Source organism: Amblyomma americanum, chromosome 1 (assembly GCF_052857255.1).
Source record: "Amblyomma americanum isolate KBUSLIRL-KWMA chromosome 1, ASM5285725v1, whole genome shotgun sequence".
Taxonomy (NCBI): Eukaryota; Metazoa; Arthropoda; class Arachnida; order Ixodida; family Ixodidae; genus Amblyomma; species Amblyomma americanum.
The window spans coordinates 352,162,585-352,185,034 of NC_135497.1; the positions used below are offsets into that span (position 1 = coordinate 352,162,585).

General features: G+C 44.6%; 1 protein-coding gene and 1 long non-coding RNA gene across 3 annotated transcripts; both read right to left on the reverse strand.

Moving 5' to 3' along the window:
- Positions 1 to 933: 933 nt before the first annotated feature.
- Positions 934 to 5,567, reverse strand: LOC144115568 (uncharacterized). The gene has a single exon (XM_077649996.1). The coding sequence runs from the start codon at positions 5,487 to 5,489 to the stop codon at positions 4,242 to 4,244; it is 1,248 nt and encodes a 415-aa protein (XP_077506122.1). The 5' UTR covers positions 5,490 to 5,567; the 3' UTR covers positions 934 to 4,241.
- A 4,033-nt stretch (positions 5,568 to 9,600) lies between these two features.
- Positions 9,601 to 22,143, reverse strand: LOC144115569 (uncharacterized). Of its 2 annotated transcripts, XR_013311455.1 has the most exons (4): positions 22,013 to 22,143; positions 13,664 to 13,837; positions 10,944 to 13,102; positions 9,601 to 10,035 (listed from the first exon to the last, which is right to left on the reverse strand). It is a non-coding gene; the product is annotated as an uncharacterized LOC144115569 (long non-coding RNA). The 2 variants fall into 2 exon arrangements; XR_013311454.1 differs by lacking the exon at positions 10,944 to 13,102.
- Between the last annotated feature and the right edge of the window lie 307 nt (positions 22,144 to 22,450).

Here is a 22,450-nt window from a genome sequence, read left to right on the forward strand (position 1 = left end):
TCCTTCCAACCCTCGACTTCATGCAGCAAGCATATAGTTTCTGCAAAGCCCAACAGGGAACCTAAACTGAAACGTCAGCATGTGTTAGTTCATGCTCTAGGTCATCCTGCTATGATTGCAGCCACGACAAAAAAAAATGTAAAGTTGCTTCTATGCATGTAGCACGAAGCATTATCTAACATTGTCTCTAATTTTAAGTTTCAGTGTACTCCAAAAATGCAGCAAGATGACCCTGAGAAACTGCCAGAAAGCACATGTTAGGTCCAACAGGTTTGCAGCATAAGAATCCAGTTGTCTAAAAGCTTCCTGCTACATTTTATTCCATTGCAAGGAAAGTAACTTCAAACACTCTGTGGACTGCAGCTACTAGCCTGCTAAAATACCTATTAACTGAAACAGGTGCAGTCAGACTATACAGCCTTGGCAAAATAAGAATATGAAATTGGAAAGGTAATGGAGGCAGCACTGCAGCAAAAACCCTCTTATAACCAAAGAGTAGACATGAAGGTTCATCATGAGAGGCACTGAATGGAACTGTAAAGTGAGAGTGCGATTGATTTGTGTCCTAAGTCTGTGTACACAATGCTGTATCAAAAATATTGTTACAATAGGATGCATATTTTCTTAAATACTGAATAGAAAATTCCTGTTGACAGTGTCAGCATGGAGCCTCTTGTTTTGTTTTGAGTTTCAGATTTGTAACTGTTTTAGGGCAAGGGTAATATTGGGGAATGGAAGATGCTCTTGGAATGCACATTCAGAATGTAGTCCAAAGTGTTTTAAGGGAAACACTAGAGGTGAAGTGCATTTCAATTAGGCTGTAATTACTCATGAGTTTCTACTTGATCGCAGTTATACGGTTGCAGAGCAAAGCTAGACAGCTTTCTCGGAAGCTTTGTGTTGTAGCGGCGGGTGCCGCTCAAGTACATGAACTGCTAGCAACCAAAACCATCCCGGTTTATTTCCACATACAGTCATATATATACACATAGCGACACTGGTCCCTCTGGCGGCAGGTGATCCCCAAACCGAAACCACATATACAACATATTCCCTTCCTTATAAAAAAAGACAGCTACATAGGTTAGTGATTTAGTAGTGGTAGTACGTTAGTACTCTTCTACAGAATTATATTTACAGTAACAACAATGTGCTTGTCTTATGCACTTAATACAAAAATATAAAACAAAAAGAGGAAAACAAGATACAACTCCATTTATGTCCATATTTCACAACGTCAGCAAACTCAACACTCGTGCAGATTGTGACACGTTCACGTTCACTGCAAAACGTGTCTTTCTGTACTTAGTGTCCATAGCGGTCTGGAGGTCGTCTATTCCTTGATAGCTGTACCCTACGCTGAGGTCCCGATGCTTCTGAGAAACCACTGGCGGCAGGCGAAGTTTCTTCCGGCTCACAGCCGGTCACTGGTGACAAAGGCGGCTGCTTCGCAGCAGCCACAGCTGAAGTTCCGGTTGGCGCTTCTGAAACGGGTCTCTCCAAGGTAGGCGGTGAGCTGCTTTCCCTAGCGGTGTCATTTGTATCACTCCTTTCCCCCCACCCAAAGATAGATGCAGAAGCTCGTGGCATCCTTGACAACTTTGAAGCGTTCCATGTTTTTCCATCATCAAGTTGGAAGGACGATTGCCCCCGTTTTCTTATCACTTTTCTTGGACGGCTAAAAGCCAGGTCACCTTTAAATGCAGTTTGTCTGCGTACTCGTACAAGGTCACCAACATTCACTTTGGTTTCCCTTGCGGCCCTGCGAGCGTCTGTGTATAGTTTACTGGATTGCTGCTTTTGCTTCACCCGCTCGCGTAGGCGGTGGAGCTCTGAAGTAGGGTCGGTTGCAAATATTGCTGACGGATACCCAACGACATCGAGCCGAGTCCTTGGTAGACGTCCATGCAGGAGAAGTGCTGGAGCAACTGCAGTTGTGGCATGCGGCGTACAATGGTAAATGCCCAAGTATTCTGTTACCGTTTGGCGTAAGGGACGCTGCTCGAGTGTAGCCACTTGAACAAAGCTTTTAAAAACTCTGTTGAACCGTTCTACCTGTCCGTTTGCTTGCGGGTAGTATACGGACGAATGCCGCAAGCGGATGCCGCGATCCTGCAGAAAAACTTGGAACTCTCGAGATGAAAACTGTGGCCCGTTATCGCAAACAATTTCCTCTGGGTAACCTTCACGTGCGAATACTGACGCCAAGAAGCCTGTTACTGTGCGTGTTGTGACTTGGTTGCAAAAGTATACTTCGGGCCACTTAGAAAAGTAGTCGACCAGCGTGATCGCATATCGACAATCGTGTGGTGCTCTCTCAAATGGGCCAACAATGTCCATGCCAAGCTTTAGCCACGGTTCCTTTGGTAAGGGGACCGGGTTCAATGGTGCAGCCATAACCTTCGTGCTCTTGTCCGCTGCCTGGCATATACTACACGTTTGAATAGCTAGCTCGACTTGCCTGTCCATGGCTGGCCACCAAAATTTTTCTCGCAGACGTGCTTTCGTTCGTACAATTCCAGGGTGAGCCTCATGAGCAGCGGTAATTATCCGCGCTGGAAGTGAGGCGGGAACCACAAGGCGTTCGCCACTCAAAATCAAATTGTCCACCACTGACAGTTCATCGCGAAGTTTGAGGAACGGTTGAAGCTCACCCGGCAGAGATTTTTGCGCAGGCCAGGACGATTCAATGTAGGCCTTGATTCGTTGCAGTGTGCTGTCTTCCGACTGGGCCTGTTCAAACTCTTCCCTGGTAATGCAAGAAGATATAAGGGCAACTGATACAGTTTCGTCTGGTAAAGTCTCTTCTTCCTGAGGAGGTGACGCAGGGAGGCGAGAGAGCGCATCTGCTACTCGATTTTGCGAACCCTTCCGGTACTTTACTGTGTAGTTGTACTGCAGTAGGCGCTCCGCCCACCGTGCTATTCGCAAAGGACGCCTTCCTGGCCCTTGAGTAGACAGCAATGCGACCAAGGCTTGATGGTCAGTAAGCAACGTGAAATGGCGTCCCCACAAGTAAACATGCCACTTCTCGCACGCCCAAACACACGCAAGCGCTTCGCGTTCTCCTACTGAATATCTCCTCTCTGCAGATGAAAGCGCTCGAGAAGCAAAGGCGACAGTGTGTAGTTTCTCTCCCTCCACCTGTTGGAGAACCGCTCCAAGCCCACAGTCTGAAGCGTCAGTGGAAACAACAACTGGAAGAGATGCATCGAACATCCGCAGGACTATGTTGGACGCAAGTGCCTCTTTGGTCTTTCGAAAACTGGAGTCTACCTCGCCAGACCAAACAAATGGTTGCCCCTTTCGAAGCAGAACGCGCATCGGTTCAACCATATCGGCAAAGTTGGGAACGAACCTAGAGTAGTATTCGGCCAGTCCCAGGAACGATCGAAGGCTGGCTGTATTGGTGGGTGCCGGTGTATCCTTGATGGAAGCAACCTTTTCCTCCAGCGGAACAATACCACTTGCTGTGATCCTGTGACCCAAAAATGAAAGTTCCTGCGTATCGAAGATACATTTGCTGTTCAGTTTGAGTCCTGCCTCTTTAATGCGTTGAAGTACTGCTGCAAGGTTATCTATGTGCTCCTGCCGGCCCCGCCCGAAGACTATAATGTCATCTATATAGAAGAGCACGCCCTTACATCCCTGCAGGACTTTGGACATCATACTCTGAAATGCAGAAGGCGCGGAAGCCAGTCCGAAGCACACTCGTTTAAAACGAAATAGGCCTTCGTGAGTTATAAATGCGGTCAAATCGCGACTCGCAGGGTGAAGCATGACCTGGGGGTAAGCTGATGCGAGGTCTAGCTTAGAAAAATTTGTAGCCCCCACTAAACTATGCAATAGCTCTTCTGTATGAGGAAGGGGAAAGCTGTCTATTACGACAGCTTTGTTTGCTTGTCGAAGGTCTACACAGAGGCGAATACCTCCCTCTTTCTTCTTAACGACCACAATGGGTGACACCCATTCAGATGCCTCCACCCTCTCTATCACGTCCAGATTTTCCAACCGATGGAGCTCTTCCGAGACCAATGGTCGTAGCGAGAGCGGAAGGCGCCGAAGTTTAGATTGCACTGGCTGCCCCGTGGATCGCGTTTTGACGTGATGAACAAAACCTTTCGCGAGGCCAAGGCCTGGATCGAAAAGAGATCCAAACTCGCCAACTAATTCCTTTGGGAGGTTAATATCCTGCACGGCTTTCGTCGGGTCAGGGCGCTGTTCCCTTCGAGAATTAGAAGTTAGCGTCGTTTCAAGGCATTGCAGAGATGACCAATCTGTAGACCGAGGGCCTTGATGGCATCGATACCCAAGAGTGAGGTGCCTTGTTCAACGACGTAGAAAAGAAGGCTTGTTGTGCTAGCTTTGTACGTAACATCAGCGAAGAAACAGCCACGAACCGGAATTGGCTGTTTTGAATAGTCCAGTAACCAAACAGTCGGGGCCAAAAGTACTTTGCCTTCAAAATACTGCTTAAAAAGATCGTGTGCAACAATGGAAACTGACGACCCAGAATCTACAAGAAAAGTTATGTCCGCACGGTCAATCGAAACTGTGACGTAAACAGCGGAGCGAGCGGCCGTCGTCACAGCGCTCAAAACTTCCTCGCTAGGAGAGTCTTGGCTGTCTACCTCACGCACCGGAGCGGAGCCTCGTTTCTGGCAAACTGAGCGGAAGTGACCCATGACACCGCAATGGTGACAACGCTTGCTTTTCGCTGGACAGCGAACTGATGCTGCATTGTGCCGGGATGAACCGCAGCGATAACAACGATACTGGCGGTTGTGCGACCACTTCGAGCTCTCGTCGGATTCTGGTGTACGCGTAGGCGTATTTCCACGAGTATTTATGCGTCCAACATCTACAGAAGGAAATTCTTGCAGATCATTGTACGCCAGCTCAAACTGCCTTGCCAGTAGTACTGCTTTAGCGAACGAGAGGGACGATCCTTCAAGCAGAAGACGCTCGCGCAAGCTCCGAGACGAAATACCAGCAACGAACTGGTCACGTAGCGAATCTTCTTCGGCAGGAAAAGAGCATGTAGCAGAAAGCTCCCACAATGCAGTGATGTACTCATTCACTGATTCACCAGCTTGCTGAACTCGCCTACTGAAACGATGCCGTTCGGCAACAACATTGCTTGTTGCCGAAAAATGAGCATGCAGAGCGGCGACTGCGATATCGTACGACGATACTTCAGGCCTTGTGTCGCCTGTGCCCTTGCTATCTTCCGACGTTTTCTCAGTAGCAGTTTGCTCACCGAGCTTGACGTTGTCCAACGATGGAAGTGGTAATGTGTAAAATATGCGCTGACCTTCTACGCCGAGGCTGTGAAGAAGTAGTGCTTTGCGACGATCCGGCGTGCAGTCAGAGGCCCCCGAAGCAAGCACGTAGTTCTCGAAGATGCGGAACCATTGCGGCCACGCAACAGCAGGTCGACCAGGCACAGGCAGGAACGGGGGCGGCGGCTCGAGTCCAGAAATGCTCATGGCGCCTGAAAGCAAGCGGCGAAACTCACGCCCCCCGAAATTATCCCGTCCTCGTCGCCAATGTTGTAGCGGCGGGTGCGGCTCAAGTACATAACTGCTAGCAACCAAAACCATCCCGGTTTATTTCCACATACAGTCATATATATACACATAGCGACACTGGTGCCTCTGGCGGCAGGTGATCCCCAAACCGAAACCGAAACCACATATACAACACTTTGCAGCTGAAGGAAAATTCGTCTTAGTCTGGGGATAAAACCAGGTACTACTGCTTGCCTGGGCAGTCACTCTACATTTAAGATAACCAGGATGCCTAGCAGATGTCATGGTGAGGTCAAATTGATCAACAACCTGAAGCAAGAACGGTGTTAGTCTCGCTCTGAGCTGTTGATCAATTAGCTCTCTTTACCTAAATGGTTTGAAGCTTCTGACACCATGAGACACTACGCAGGAAATAGTTCGGATAGCCCTTGGCCTTTTGCTTCTGACAGCCTATGCAAAAGTTCTCGAGGCAGCATGGTCACATTAAGTGTATGTCTCTTCAGTCTTCTTTACGTGCTTGAAATTAATCCGGAGCCCTCCACTAAGGCGACCCTTGTAGCCGCCGGGTTGTTTTTGGATGTTAAACCCTACAATTTACAAATTTTTCATGTGCGGTACGCTGGTGCCGTAGATGGAGAAGAGAGAAAGTCAAGAAGAGAGGCAATCCAGCGATCATTACGCTGCTCAGAAGTCATATTGCAGGTGTTGAGCAAAGGCGCAGCGGATTCGAGGGCAGAGAGGCTGGCAAGCTCGGCCAGTAGCGGGGAGCGGGACAAGGCATCAGCATCATGGTGCTTGCAGCCCGACCGATATACGACACGTGTATTATATTCTTGTGGATGGAGAGTCCATCGAGCCATGGCAGGCGACCGGAGGGATCTTTTAGCGAAGAAAGCCAGCATAGGGCATGGTGGTTGGTGGCCACGTCAAAAGGACGGCCATTATGATAAAGCCGAAACTTGCCAAGGGCCCAGACAATGGCCAAGCTAGGCCACCTTAGCCAAGCACTCTTTAGATTATATTTCATAGATTATCTGGCGACTGAATAGCGAGGTGGAGCTGCAATAAACGTTTTTCCAAGAACTCTCGTCCCGCAAACTTTTGTGACCGATAGTACATATGTGAATAGTGGCGTGTCGCGTCCGCGAAATATGCGGTGCGGCACTGCTGTATTCTTGTAAACGCGGCTTATCTCAGCCTGCAATCTTTACCCGCCCAATTGTGAAACGAGATATGACGCCTCGAGAAAAGGGGTTGAGACTGCATAATTATAATAGCTTCGCCATATCTTCCATGTACCTCCATGAATGCCAGCACCTCCGTTCAGCCGCTGCTGTGGTTATGGTGCTCGGCTCCTGACCCGAAAGACGCGGGTTCGATCCCGCGGCGGCTGTCGCATTTCGATGGAGGCGTTAATGCTAGAGGCCCGTGTACTGTCTGATGGCAGTGCACGCTATGGAACCGAAACCAATCTTGTTTCGGTTACGAGAGAGCATTTGATTCGAGAATGAGTATCTAGACCTACGGTGTTCATATGTAGCTTGTAAATTTCTGCTTGAAATACTTCTCATGCCTGGCAGATCTGCCGCTGCCGTGACGCAGGCGCTGTCGCGACTCTGACAGGAAAAAAATGGCGCCGGATTTAGGAATAACATTTTCACGCTTCAAAATTGAGACTCAAGTTGGTGCAGCTGTAGGTCAAAGCGCTTCGATGACAAAAAAATGGTGAAGTTGCCTTCCGAGTGCATTCCTTGCAGAGTTTCGGTTTTGATTTTATGGTTGGCAGTTTTGTCTAAAATCTGTACTTTCGTTATTTTTGCTGTCAGCTTTCATTGTTTTTATGGTGCTATTGTGGTGTCATTTCTTAATAATTGTGAGCCATGTTTCCAGCCCATTTCGTCTCAGTTGCAGAAAAAGTTCATTTCGTAGGTAGCGTTGTAGCGCCATCTGCCTGGGACGACCTGCCCATCGACATCAGCATCGTCCTGCGTGCCGCGGGTCGTTTGTATCTGTGGCTGGATTGGTGCTGTTCTTGCGTTTGTTGTAACACTTAGTGCATCTTTAAGCGCAAGCAAAAAAGTTATGCTGCAGTGTTCAAGTATGACACGTTGGAGCCAGTTCAGGTGAGCTTTCCGTGCTGCGCGGCTACCTACACGGCCTTCGTTAGTACTGTAGTAATTTTGGGGAAAACAGCAGTTGAGGTACCTTATGCTCACTTTTCTTTTCGGAGGCTTTTACTGCTGCGTAATCCTAGCGGACAGAGTCGAGTTCATACCGCTTAAATGTATGTACCACCAGCAGCAAAACTTATTGGGGTGCGTGTTCTCGGGGAAGAAAAGTTATTGTGGGGCTTCCTCGTGACTTAGTGCTTTAAAAATGCTACCAGCGTGTGGCGAATGCAAGTCCCCTCGTTCAGACACTTCGAGCGATTGACTTACGTGGCGATTGGCTACTGTGCCGGATTTCCCGGGTTAGAACCCGACTGCGGCGGCAGCGTTATCGATGGAGGCCAAACGCAAAGACTCCCGGGTGCTGTGCGATGTGAGTGTACGTTAAACATCCCTAGGTGGTCGAAATTATTCCGGAGCCATACACTACGGCACATCTTTCTTCTCTCAGTCCCTCCTTTACCCCTTCCCTTACGGCACGGTTCAGTTGTCCGCCAAGATGCGAAACAGATACTGCGCCATTTCTTTTCCCCAAAAACCAATCTTCTTCTTCTTCCCCGTACACTCCCTCTTAAATTTTGCCTGCCGATAGTACCTCCGTGTGACGCGATTCGAAATTGATCACTTCAGGCCTGACCTGTTCAATTAAGCGAGTTCACACAGTTAATTTTCTTAGAAATACTCAGCGCAGTGCGCGAGCTCAGCCACTGCGACCCTGTATAGTAAACGGGTACCGCACAAGGGGGGGAGGGGGGGGATGTTAGGGTTTTTACGTAGTTAAACCGAGTTTATGTGTGAAAGCACGTGTTTAGCCTGGTTGTCTCATGGTTTTGCTTTGCTAGGTCGTCGGCACATCTGGCGACGTGATTAGTTCTAGAGTAGTTTTAGTTGATGGAAGACGACGACATGCAATGCAGAGCGCGAGCGTGTGTTGCAGTTGAACGCGTGTCGGGGTCGTCTGCGGCAGCAGCGTAGTGCTGACGTGCACAGGCCAGCGAAATTGATCTGCTCGCGCCGCCGCGGGTTCGAATCCCAGTTGCGGCAATATTTATTTTATTATGTTTGCCAAGGTCATCCTGAAGGTCAAGCTTCACACCAACTCTGTGAGCCAGTTAGAGATTGTGAAGTAGTACTTTCACACTAAAATATTATCCCTCCTGAGCCAAAATGACAGTGACAACGTTTACAATTGCTGTACAGTTGATGCCTTCATAACCGTATAAAGACACTCCATAAGCACATTTCTGACCAGTCCAGCTCGAATCAGCACCGCAAATGAGTGTGAACGCGGCTACCAGTTCAGTTTGACATAAATAGTGTTAACAGAGGCCATCAACATGCTTCAGCAAAGCATCTGTATTTGATAGTCTCTTCTCTCTCTTCTTTTTACTGTGTGTTTTTCACCACCACTGCCTGCTCATAATGACAAATGCTACAACTGGTTAACATGTCTTGTATTTGGCAACAGCATGGCAAGACAGCCTAATACATTTGTAGCGAAGTCTGCCAGACAAGTGGTGGTACTATGTATTGCTGAACTTGGCATCACCGTATGCTGATATTGTGAAATAACATTGAGTGGCCGTTAAGTCTTCTTGAGTTTTTCTCAGATCTGTCTGCTGTAGGTCAAAGTTTGGGCACATGAGCGCAAAACAGATTTTTTGCAAATACTTTTCATGAAAACAGTTACTTATGGTACTGAGTACTGAGTAACAAGAAAGTATCTGCTGAGACAATGTTCAACTGTAAAAAATGTCTGAACTGTGAAAAGTAAATAATTCATAGTGTTGCGGCGCAGGGGTTCACTCGAACCCGGGCTCCGTTGGGTAACGTGTCCGAGCCTTTGGGTTGAAGAAACATGGAACTTCAAGCTTGGGAAAACGAAAAACAAACGGGTTTACTGGAACTTTTCATGAAACTTGATTACATAATTTAAAAGGAAACAGAAAGAGCAAACAGTCAAGAATTAAAAGTTCATAGTGTCGAGCAACTGGATGAGCCTTGTCGTCAGGGCCCAGAGCGATCGTTCATACTCAGGACACTTGTTAAATACACTGAGGCTCCGCCGCTTTCACCACACGATTCACAGATCGGAAGAGTCGCCGCACATAGCACGCTGAGCCCTGTGGGAATGGGCGAGGAGGATACGGAGGTCCGCTGCTACTTCGTCCTCGGGAATGCGCTTCTGCCCGCTTCCTTTCGTCATCTTGTCCATCGTCGGTCGCGTCTCACGGTCCGACACAAGGGGAGCGTGCATGGGAGATTCCACGGGTAGTTTCCCCGAGACATCTTTTTTTCTTTTTCGTAAGGTCAACGAGGGGTCAAACAACGTGTCCCTAGCAGGGTTGTAACAATAGTTAACAGCAAATTGACAATAAGGAAAGGAGCATTACAAAAAAAAACCTGTGTTTACTTATAAGAACAGATAACACAGTGTCCCCCAAAATATCTGGGAGGAATGTATGCAAAAGGACATAGCAAACATGTTTGAAGTTTTCTGCCAGCATCTCGCCCCCCCCTTTCCCAGAAAAAAAAAAACTTGAAGCATATTAAGAGTAATTCAAGAATGGGTACAAGTGTTTAAGCTCATTCTAAATATAGATTTTTTAAAAGTATTTGCAAGATACCAAGTTATCATGAGCAGTACTGAATATAGGATATTCAATCTGTGGTAGAAGAAGCACCAAAAGATACTGACAGAAGAACTAGGGGGCTGTGCTGATCCTGTGCCATTGTCTTGTGGTGCCGTTGTTGCCATGATATACCAAGAACTCACCAATGTACGGTTCTCCTCTGTTTTATGTTAGCTATGTGCATGTTTGACAGAGTTTTCCATGGCCACTTTTGTTAAATCCTATCATCCAGAAATATTGAGTCACAGTCATGACCTTGTGCTGCACTGCTATCTTCTGTTTTGTCAGCCTCAAAGGTTTGCAGAATGTGGCTGTGTAGGAAAAACTTCATTGCTGTGCTGGTGCCTTGTGTACCAGTTGTCTGGCATTATTCCAGTGAATGGAGTGTGCATATTCCCTCATGATTGCCTTGGAAATGTTGCTATGGGTTATGGCGCATGTATATGGGTTTTTCTGCGCACCCAAATTTCGTTGAGTTTTGTCAGGATCATACACGTCAGAAGGTCTAGTAGTTATTATATCAGAGCAGTGTGAATGTGAAAAAACATACTGCAGTGGGTAAATGAAAACTAAAAAGACTGGTACGATGTAAAGCTGCTGAAACCGCTCACCAGTTCTTGAAAAAGTGAACATATCACCACTAAATTAAAGCTTCTGTTTGGGCGAGTTGGTAATGATCCATTTGCTTCAGTGGTTGTGTTGCTTGTCTTCCTTTCATGTGTCCCGTCTTCCTGCACTCTTTAACAATGACATCACTACTACGCTTCACAATTTTTTACCTAATGTGTTTGTCTTGGGTGGCTTGCGAAAATGGCTCAAGCTTGCAGATCTGCAATGTCAACAGGCCGGCATATCAAGGTCCACAGAATGTTAAATTACGGAATAACTTAGACGGTGATCTGCGTGCATTGCTAAGTAATCAATTTCGAAAAGAACTGCCTAGCTATGTTATTGACATTGTTGTAAACAAATGCTGTGTAGCCCACCACTGTTATGCCTCTAAGAGAAGAGACAGCAGTATGTGTAAATAAATAAAAAAATACTTGAATGCTTCCTTTCCAAAAAATTGATGCCATGCAATGACACCATTTTTTAGACATCAACTGATAATCCTTATCGCATGCTTTGTAGCATTTCAAGCCTTTGTAGCGTTTCCAGCAGTCAGCCTGTCTGTAAAGGCGTTTTTTTTGTTATTGTTTCAGCGATGTAGGTGCCGATTAAACCAAGGCGCAGTGTTAGTGCAAGAATCTGTCAATAAGAAGAGCATGTTTATTACTGTTTATAAACGTGTACTGTACGCGTTAAGTGGCATGTGAACCAAGTCACTCACACATGGATAATCTAGTCCGCAGAAAATGTTGCTTATTTCGCAAGAAACGCGACCACAGAATGGAAAAAGCGAATTCAGCAGCGAGAAGAGGTAATCGATGTGTTGCGGGTGTGAAAAATGAGATCTATGCATGGGGAAAGAATGCCGAAAAAAACTCCGGACCATAATCAGCTTGGCATTCTTTCCGGCTTTCCTCAGCAGCGCCTCGCGGAAAGTCAACTTCACGTGACCGCATGTTCACTTTACCAGTGTACCATACTGTACAGAAAACTAACATCCACATCAGTGTGACGCTGCATGTGACCGAAGGTGTGGTTTGACTGCCAATTTATGAGGACTGGAAGGAATACATCACTCGTCTGACATCTGCACTGTGCAGAAAGTTGTGTGAACTCTGGTGTGCAGCTCCTTAACTTATGTTTCGAACAGAAAACTCGCAGTGCCTTGGTGCGAAGTACATTGTAGGAAATGGCTTGTTTCATGAGAAGGGGCCTGGTCTTGCAGCGTCAGTAATCGTAATTTTTATTTTTGGTTAAGTACACAGACAATGAATACAGGGGAAATGATGATGCGCTGCTGCTGCTGCTTGCCATTTACTGTTCGCACTCTTGCACAGACTTATGCAGTAAAGAGTGCTGGCACTGTGAATGAATAAGTATCATCATCATGACGGCAGGTTTCTGCAGTAAAATGTCGGCCGGAGTAGATGTGCAGTTTTCTCTTTTCAGACTATGAATTATTTCTGTTCAGACAATTTCTCAGGTTATCAGATATGCTTCTTCCCGTTACAATATGTCAAAGATATCTTGGCATCTGCATACTCTGCAATGAAAGCTGAGCAAACCACCTTTCTCTGACTTTTACATTTTTGCAATGCTCGTGAAAACAATCATTTAAATGTACCCCAGTCTGCCGTTAAAGAAACCGTACCTAAGACAGCGGGATCCAATGTACAATGAATCCTGTGCACTAGAAATTCGGCCGCCACGGCCGGGATTGAACCCACGTCTTTCGGGCCAGCAGCCGAGCGCCATAACCACTGAGCCACCGTGGCGGGTGTTGGGGTACAGTATCCAGCGCATTTCAGCTGCTGCATAGCTTGAAAATCAGGCAGCAAACTTATGTCAGTATTTTTTTTCTGCACAGCACCAGCTGCATTACTTTGTAGGATGAGGGCAACCACTTCTGGGAAAAAGTGTACAAAGAAATATTTAATGAAAAAATTCCACTGCACAATATTCAGTGTATTAGACCCTGCTGTCATCGAGCAGGTGTTCAGAAGGGCACACTGGGGTACATATTTTTTCCGCTCCTCACGCCAGTTTAGCCTGAGGCCGCAGGATGTGAAAATAAATTTTCAAATGACCACCTCCATAAGCATTTCAACATTGTAAAGAAAATAATGGAAGCTCCGTCAACCTTTGTTGCACCAACCTGCGCCTGCAAAGAGAACAAAGCCACTCAGAAAATAATGAAAACAAAGCTGTTCACTTGCATTGTGATGACCACTCGGGAAAAAAAAGCACACAAGAAAAACAGTTGCAGTGAAAATTAAGCGGTGGATTGGTCTTGAGATATGACTGCCTTTAAGTGCAGAGGAACTGAGCTTAACAGCAGTTCAAAGCTCTAAATTTACAAGTATAAGCAGCAAGAACAATTTAATTTAGTCCAACCAGTGAGGAATGAAACCGAAATTAAACTTTCGGAGTTAGACAGGTCCAACACTTGACTTTAGCTTTGACGCAGACTCTAGCATCGATACTGCCAGATTCGGGAATGGCTCAACTCAGCAGTGCAGTGTCTGTCATTGTGCAGACATCCTGCACAAGAATTGGAATTTCGTTAGGGAACATGCAAATGATGCTAACATGAACACAGAAACATATGCAAACAGATATGTGAACCAGGGAACCTTTAACTCCAGTACAAAAGGTGCAAACGCACACAGAAACCTGGAAGGATTCTGCATAGCCAACAAAGCCCACATATGCATTGGCTCACCATCATTGATACAGAGCAGCCAAGAAGCCGCATTCCTCTCAGGGAGGTCACAGGCAAATGAATGTGCGCATCAATGACATCCTCCTCGTGAGTCTTCAGGAATGCCTGCAGCTGATGCAGTAGACCAGGCTGTGATGGAACAACTGGTGAACAAGCAAGTCGTCTGCAGGGCCACTGTGGATACAACAGCAAACACAGAATCGGACACCCAGTGCGAATCTTGCCATCATGTCTCTCATGGCCTGTGAGGCTCTTCGCACAGCAGTACAACTTTTGCGACCGGGAAAATGTTCAAGTTTCTAAGATTATAATTTGCAATTCACTGCTTGTTGTTATGCAGAAAAGCATACTGTAATCCCGGTGTATATATCTGAATAAATGTGTTCTTTTTATTTTGCTTCCAAATTTGTTATGGACAGTTTTGACGGGGGACGAAAGTACCATATTAACGAGGCATGCCTCTATAACCATGCAGTATTCGAAAAACACCACCTGGTTTCGCATAATATGCATGGCCTTCCTAAAAAATGCCCCTCATCCCTGCTATGACAAAAAATACATAAATGGTAGGGCAGTAAGTTCAGCACACAGAAAAGGTATTATGCAAAACTTTCTGAAGTAACCAGCAGCCAGCCAAACAAGCTTCAGTGTTTATTTTGAGAGTCCTTTCAATGTTCCTGTTATGAGGAAGCCCACTAACTTTGCATGCATCTTCTAATGTGGCTGTATCAAAGGACGAACAGCATGATAAACACTGCCACTATAGTGGGAGTGATGCATAGGGAGACTCTTTGGATACAAATGATGGCAGGGGGTCACCCTTATCTCTGCCATGGAAGAACAGAGGTGCTAACTTTCAGACAGTGGCTACATACAGAGTGCTACAATGTGGAGTTTCTGGAGCGCACCCATGGCAATAAACAGTCTCACAGTAAAGTATTCCTGCATCATGGTCGGCTGCTGAAGTGTCAAGCAAGAGATTTCTGCATATTTCCAACCAGTCTGCTGGCACTTTGTGATTGCCAAATGGCCATTACTTCAAACAACATTTGTGGTCATGTGCCACTCTGTGTCAAAAAGAGGTGGCACCTTGCCCATTTTCAAAGTCCACTCGCACTTAACAAGGAAATGCGAGAACCAATCAGAAAGGCAATGCAGCAAGCAATACGGCACTCGATGTAAACAATAGGATTTCAAGTCAGCATGATATGTCCGGCAGTCTGTCCCACACCTCCATTTCAGAAGGGACGCAACTTTCAACAAAATTTAGTTTATTTCTAGCTGTATTTACATGAAATGTTTTGAGCAATTTAAAAATAATTTTATGACTGCTCTCACCAAATGTCACTGTTTTATGTGCAGAACATTATTTTCCGACATATATTTTTCTTGAAACATACAAAGCTAAGAAAATATGGCAGAAGGCTAGTTTAACATTCATTGTTCTTGCAGGGTGAAGTCATTCTTGTAATTGTTTTTGTTTTGCAAAGCTCAAATTTTTGTTTTGAATTTTTGACATTCAGTGTTTGTTGACATATTAAAGTGAGAAGACAATTTCGTACAAGAAATTTAAAAGTCATAAATTTGAAAAAAAAGCAGTTGTCTAGACCTGGGCTGCGGTCCTAGGAGTGCAACGAAACAAGTGGTCCAGAAAACATAAAACTGTTGGGGACAAGTATGCTCCGTAAGGCATGTATCAAGGCAGAAAACGTTAAGAGAGAAAATTGCCCGTTTCTTGAATGTTTCGTCGCTATTCACAGCCGCCGAGGTTCATGAAACAATTTTTTTACAGCACTTCCCAGTCGATTTCAAGAAATAAATTTGGGGATAGCAGAGTCATTCCACGCGAAAGGAGATGCACCAAATTCTTGGTATTTTAGATTTTGCTGAGAAAATTCATGGAAGACCAGTCCCAACAGAAGTGTAGAGACCTTCTTTCAAAGAAAAAAAACTTTTTCTCCGTATATCATGCTTCAAAGTGTAAGACATCACCTTCATCTGGGCATTTTGCAAGAATTATTGTTCAGGAACCGGTCCTTGTTGGCAATGTTTATCTCCGCATGTAGTCAGGTATTGAGATGGCCTTTCATGCCTCAAAAAATAAACTGTGGATGATGCCATTTTGGTTTAAAATGGAAGTGCTTAACAGGAGAAAAATTTGAAGATTTCCGCATTTTTTAAGCTAAACTTGGAGTCTAAATTTAAGCAAACTTTTTTGGAGTTTTGCCTGAAACCTTGATCTAGCACTGTTTGAATTAAACTTGAACCTTGCGTTGTTCTGTAATTTAAAAATAAGTACATAGATTTCTGCGGAACCGGCCACATTGAGGACCAGAAGACGCTATGTGGGCAACGGTGCTAGACAAAAAAAAATCAGCCAAATGGTCAACCCATTTAGTTTCGCATATTAAAAAAACTAGAAAAATATTTTTTGTTGGCGAGAAATAAATTTTTATAAAGGAGTTCCAGCGATGTGGTGCCAGCACCTGTTATGGTCCGTCCGGTAAAACGCTGCTTTTATTTCCGGCCTTGCTAAACTCTAGCAATTGCCATTAGCATTGGACATATGGTGAGAAGATGGCGCAACGGAGCCATTTCAGTGTTTTCATTTATTCTTAAAGAATATGTTTGGGCGGAATACTCATGGTATACAGGATGTGCCATGTTATTCCCTATAGATATGACCTAAACGCAGGATTTTAAAAGCCAATCTGAAAGCGTTAGATGTATAAGCATTTATTATTTACATTGCACTTGACTGAGGCATCAGCCTCACCGATTATTCAACTTCCAAAGCTGTGGTGTACAGCAAATGCAATGTTTAATAAACCATTTGTATTGAATTAAATCGGACACCTTGTATACACACAAAATATGAAGGGAGACTGCATACTACAGCAGAAAAGGCTATAACATCATGTGGCCTGAATTGGAACAGCTGGGGATAAGAGTTAATGGAGAATACCTAAATAATCTGGGATTTGCTGATGACATTGCGTTGCTGAGTCACTCACGAGATGAATTGCAAAGCATGATCAATGATTTAGACAGGCAGAGCAGAACGGTGGGTCTAAAAATTAACATGCAGAAAGCCAAAGTAATGTTCAATAGCCTAGCAAGGGAAAAGCAGTTCACAATTGGAAGCGAGATGCTGGAAGTGGTAAGGGAATGTCTACTTAGGGCATGCAGAGACTGTTGATCCAATCATGAGAGGGATATAACTAGAAGGATAAGAAGGGTCTAGCGCATATGGCAGGTTCTCTCAGATCATGAATAGCAGTTTACCAATATCCCTCAACAGAAAAGTGTACAACAGCTGCATCTTGCCGGTACTCGCCTATGGGGCAGAAACATAGACGCTAACGAAAAGGGTTCAGCTTAAGTTAAGGACGACACAGCGAGCCATGGAAAGAAAAATGTTAGGTTTAACGTTATGAGACCGGAAGTGGGCGGAGTGGGTGAGGGAACAAACACGGGTTAATGGCATCCTAGTCGAAATTAAGAGGAAGAAATGGGCTTGGGCAGGGCATGCAATGCGAAGGCAAAACAACCATTGGTCCTTAGGGGTAACGGAGTGAATTCCAAGAGAAGGCAACAGTAGCAGGGGACGGCAGAAAGTTAAGTGGGCGGATGAGATTAGGAAGTTTACGGGGATACGGTGGCTGCAGCTGGCAAAGGACAAGGTTAATGGTAGGGACATGGGAGAGGCTTTTGCCCTGCAGTGGGCGCAGTCATGCTGATGATGATAATGATGAAGATAGATGGCGTGCTCATATACTTTTGTCGGCATTCTTAGCGATATGAAAGCCTCAGTTACCTTCCTTTCAGCTTTACCTCTTGCCTTTGCAAAGAACACTGTGTTTTCAAGGGCAGGGCAGCAGCCATGTTTCTTGCATTTACTACAGTGCATTGCCAAATGGACATAGTCCCACACGGTAGGCGAATCTCGGCCTGTGTTCCAATTTGTGTCCCTGTTGAAAACATCCCTTTCAGTGACACCTAATTGGCCAAAATGCCAGAAGCAGATGTGCATCTACTTCCGCCATTTGGGGCAGTCAGGTGTCACCGAATGGAATTTTGAAAAAAGACTGCGCAAAACAAACAACACAGGAGAAAGACAGACGAAACGAGTTCAACTCTGGAACTGTGTATTCACTTGGAAAGCGAGTGAATAGATCAGCAAAAAAGCTAGACCAGGCTTCAACAAGCTGGTATCTGCCACTGTGTATTCACTTGGAAAGCGAGTGAATAGATCAGCAAAAAGGCTAGACCAGTCTTCAACAAGCTGGCTATCCTACTCTGATCAGTTGCCAAAGTGTTACTGAAAAAGGTTAAAAAAAAAGAAAAGTGTAATAACAGAGCAAAAAACGATGTTGCCAAACAGAAAACTAAACCTGTGATAATTCCTTATATTCATAAGATGGCACACAATCTGAAACATGTTAAGGCAAAGTTTAAAGTTCGTGTAGTTTTTCCACCCCCAAGAAGCTGTTCTTGTGTGGGAAAATGGATTCAAACAAACCGAAAACAGCAGAATGCCAGAAAAAGCATGTGACGCTGTTTGTGAAATGTGCAGTGGGCGTAGTTTATCAGATCCCGCTGACGTGTGGGAAATATTACATTGACCAAACGGGCTGATGTATTAATGATAGCCTTGCTGACCATAATCACGCATTAAAGAACGGCACGGGTTCTTTCTTACCACATCACTGTAAAGCCTGCAGGGAAAAAGAAGAAAAAATGCCAGGCGAAGCTGAAGGAAACAAAAATCCTAAGCAGGGGCAAAGATACTACAGCCCGTGATCTTATAGAGGGGTTCCACATCAAAAAAGGCAGAAGAGATTATGTAAGCACACCCTCGCTTACAATTGACACAAAAGAAAGTGTCTTTTTAGATATGTGCTGAGACACATTTTTTTGTATAGCCATTTGTTACCTTATTGTTTCTGCTTGTGCGCATGTGTAGGTCCCTCTCTGCTCTTGCCTTTTTGTCTATATATTCACTTGCTTCAATAGGTGAATAAACAGTTGCACTTGTTTCGTCTGTCTTCCCCCAGCGTTGTCTGCTTTGCGTGTCTGTTTTCAAAACCATGCACCAACTTAGCCCCCGACAGATTATTACCGAATGGGATGTTTCTGAATGAGCCGCAAGTTGGAATAAAGGGCCGTGTTGATGGCCTTGAGGCGCATTGTGTTTGCTTATGTCTTTTTTTGTTAACTCTTTCAGCTCTTAATCTTTTGCTCAACCTTGGGTACACCTTGGCAAGCTTACGAGAGGAGGTCTAAAATTTGTGGCTGTTAATTGATGGAACGAAAGACAAAGGTTGTACCAAAAGAGTCTATTCATTCAAACATCTCTCAACATATTTGCCATTGATATCAGTGTGTTTCTTGTTGTGACAGATTTATTTTTCATAATATGCTTTTAAATTATTCCTTTGTAGCTTTTGCAATTCACTGTTCCGAGTGGCAGTGGTCTCATTTCTGGAAATATACAGTGGCCCTAGATGAATCTTCATTCACAAAATGCTGTTGGAATTCAACAAATCAATAGGTGGGCCTGAGCTGATAGTGAAAATGGTGCAGTATCCTTGTTCATTTTTGTTCTTTCAAGAATGTCGCCGTTGTCCTTGCACCATCTCCACATTTTTCCGATATTTATAGTCAGTATGTGTATTTGGAAAAGCAACATGAAGCAGTTATGCCTCTAAAACGACATAGGAACGCCACTCGAACCTTGACAAGACAGAACATTCATGCAGCAAAATGTATTGCCAAAGTCCACAAAAATTTGGAGCTCCTCGCATAAATGGCACCAAAAACATAGGCTTACTCGTTACCTGCCTGCAGCTTTCTTGATGTGAGAAACATAATGCAGGTAAGGCAAGGAACACACTTGCTTCCTCTCTTCATTGCTCTTCAAATTCTGTGTGTGTGTGTGTGTAGTTCTCATTTCTCCTCCTTCCTTTCTTGCTTTTTCAGTTGTTTTTTTACAGGACAATACCCGCCAAATCTTTGCTTGCGTGTTTTCTTGTTTAAAATGATGCGTTAGACATTAGTATATATGGATCACCCCATACCCATCAGTCGCTAAATAATTTACAATCGAATTTCCTCTTGATGCTGTTTTGATTCCAGCAGCTAGGAGATAGTTGTGATATCAAAGGTCGTTGTGCGCCACATGCGGCATAAAATAAACTGCAATATAACTGCTCCTTCTTTGTTTTCATTAACTGCAATGCTAAAACCAGCCTGTCTCAAGAGTGAGAATGACTACAAATGAAGAAGCAGTGACCTATACTGACCATTGATGTCATAGCCATTGTCCGGCTGTCTAAACCGAAACAGCATGAGAAAATAAATTGAATTTTAAATCACATAACAGTCCTAGCTAAATACCCTGTGGTGATCCATGTATTCTAATATCTTATGCTTCACTGCAGAGAAGACAAGATGTAACTAAAATTAGGTGTCATTTTTAAAAGTGAGTGACAGTATGACATTTACTGTGTTCTCCCTTTATTCTTGTTTAACCATGTTCACAATACATTAACCTTTTCATGCAGTTCAGATTATAGTAATTGCATGCAGCTTATCTATGTAATAAAGTACACTACTTGTGAAATGTAAGAAAGAACTCTGACTGGCACCTACAAAATGTGCCAACTTTCTTCTTCTGTCATGAGCATGTTTGCAATTCGTAACGGTTGGAGAAAGCTTAGCCTAGCAGCACGAGCGGCCATCTCAGCAAGAATTAAAAAATTAATGACCTCACTGACACCATGCCTGGCCTCATCTTTTTTATTAAATGCATATAATTTCATACATGTAGAATTGCAAGAGAAATTAGCACAGCTCAAAAACAGGGTCTAAGCCTTAGCAAGTTTGTTCAGCGTTACACTATGTGTATGACCCTTTCAAATGTTGAGAACTGGAAGTGATTTCCTCACTAAATTACACTATGATTATGACCCTTTCAAATATTGAGAACTGGAAGTGATTTCCTCACTAAATTCCCTTCTGATATAGTTTCATACACCTACATTTCGAGCAATCTATCTTGAGTCAACATACACTGCAGCGGGGTGCAACACTAATGAGGTGTATATTTCAGTGTTTGCCGTTCAGAAACTTTGTACGCCACAGCTCTCTGGAATATGAAAATGCGCATATGAAAGATCTGTTTGTAGATGAACCAGCTTATTATTAGTCATTATACAACCTACAACCTCACTTACACAGCTTTAGACTCGATATCTAAAAGCAATCTTTGTACAACATACAGTTATGAGCAGGTTTTATTGCTCTCTCAGTGCATAGCAATCGTGAACCTCATGTTAACTAAATTATTTAAGGATGAAGTGCACTTTTGAGAGTAATTTTAAAGTGATCTGAAAAATTTCAGCCCCCAAAATGAATGCTGCATAACTACACACAATATAAGCTTCAGTTATGACTGGGCACAAATCAAACAAAACATAAAGAACATTGAGGATAAATTAAAGTTGACCTGCTACTCGACAGACTATGATATTCTAATGTCAAAGGAACTGCTTTCACCGAAAACTGAGCATTAATAAGACAGAAAACGCCAAAAGGTGAACTACAGGTGTTGTCATCACCAGCTAATTTTGCAAGTAAACTGCGTGCGTGCGTAGGCACCAAATTTTGGGCATATCCAAAAAAAGCCAGAAAATACCAGGAGGTTCTAAAACATTTGCATGATTGAACAAGATGAAGATAGCCCAAGTTGTGGCAAATTTCCAACAAAAAAAAAACCATTACCTCGAACATTTACCTGTACCATTCAGGGCTTTTAAAGCCAGAAAATACCAGGAGGTTCTAAAACAGTCGCATGATTGAACAAGATGAAAATATCCCAAGTTGTGGAAAATTTCTAATAAAGAAAGCATTACCTAGAATATTTACCTGTACCATTCACGGTACCTTGCTCTTCACAACTTCTTTCTGTTCCGCTCTAAGACGAAGGTCCACAGGGTAAACTGTTCTGTGGTCGTGGAACGCAGCCATTTGCACATACATTGAATTAAGCTTGCCCAAACGGCACTCTTTTACGCCATGTATTCATGCAGTCTCTTACGCACTAAAAAAAAAAGAAACTGGGACAGCCCAATGTCCCAGATAAATTGGCCAAACGGCACTCTTTTACGCCATGTATTCATGTAGTCTCTTCGGCACCCCGCCCAAAAAAAATTGGGACAGCACAGTTGTCCCAGATAAATTACTCACCTTCATTAAATTTATCCCATACCACCCCTACGGCAGACATCGTAGCTTCACCGCCTCACCGGCGTCGATGCAAAGAATGAAAGCGAACAAAATACCCACCTTGAATTAAGCTTGTCGAAACGGCACTCTCATAGTTGATAGTCGCCGCAAGCGGCAGTCATCGTTGCTGTCATCGAAAAGCACGAACACCCAGAGGCGGCAGGGCGCCGCCATTTGCAATTACCGGCGTCGCGTCTATTTTACACATTTTGCCATGGGAACACCTGCTCCGCGTGCGCGTTGGCGTAGGCAACCATGGCATGTACAAAGTTGTCATGGCAACAGCTTCTCCGCGCGCGCGTTGGCATGGGCAACATTGGGCTTGTCTGCAGCGGCTAGCAAACGTAAATACGCTTCCCGGCTACCTGCTTCCCAGAGCTCTCAGCAGGAAGTCTACAACCGACCTCACCGTGTGGTCTCCTCCCCTGACTCCCTCGCCATCTCGCCGCGTGGAGCTCTCCGAAAACTTCTGTCCTGCTATATCGGACCGTACCGTGT

Excerpts from the sequence above, each read along its gene's own strand:
- LOC144115568 (XM_077649996.1), bottom strand. The coding sequence starts at position 5,489 with ATGAGCATTTCTGGACTCGAGCCGCCGCCCCCGTTCCTGCCTGTGCCT.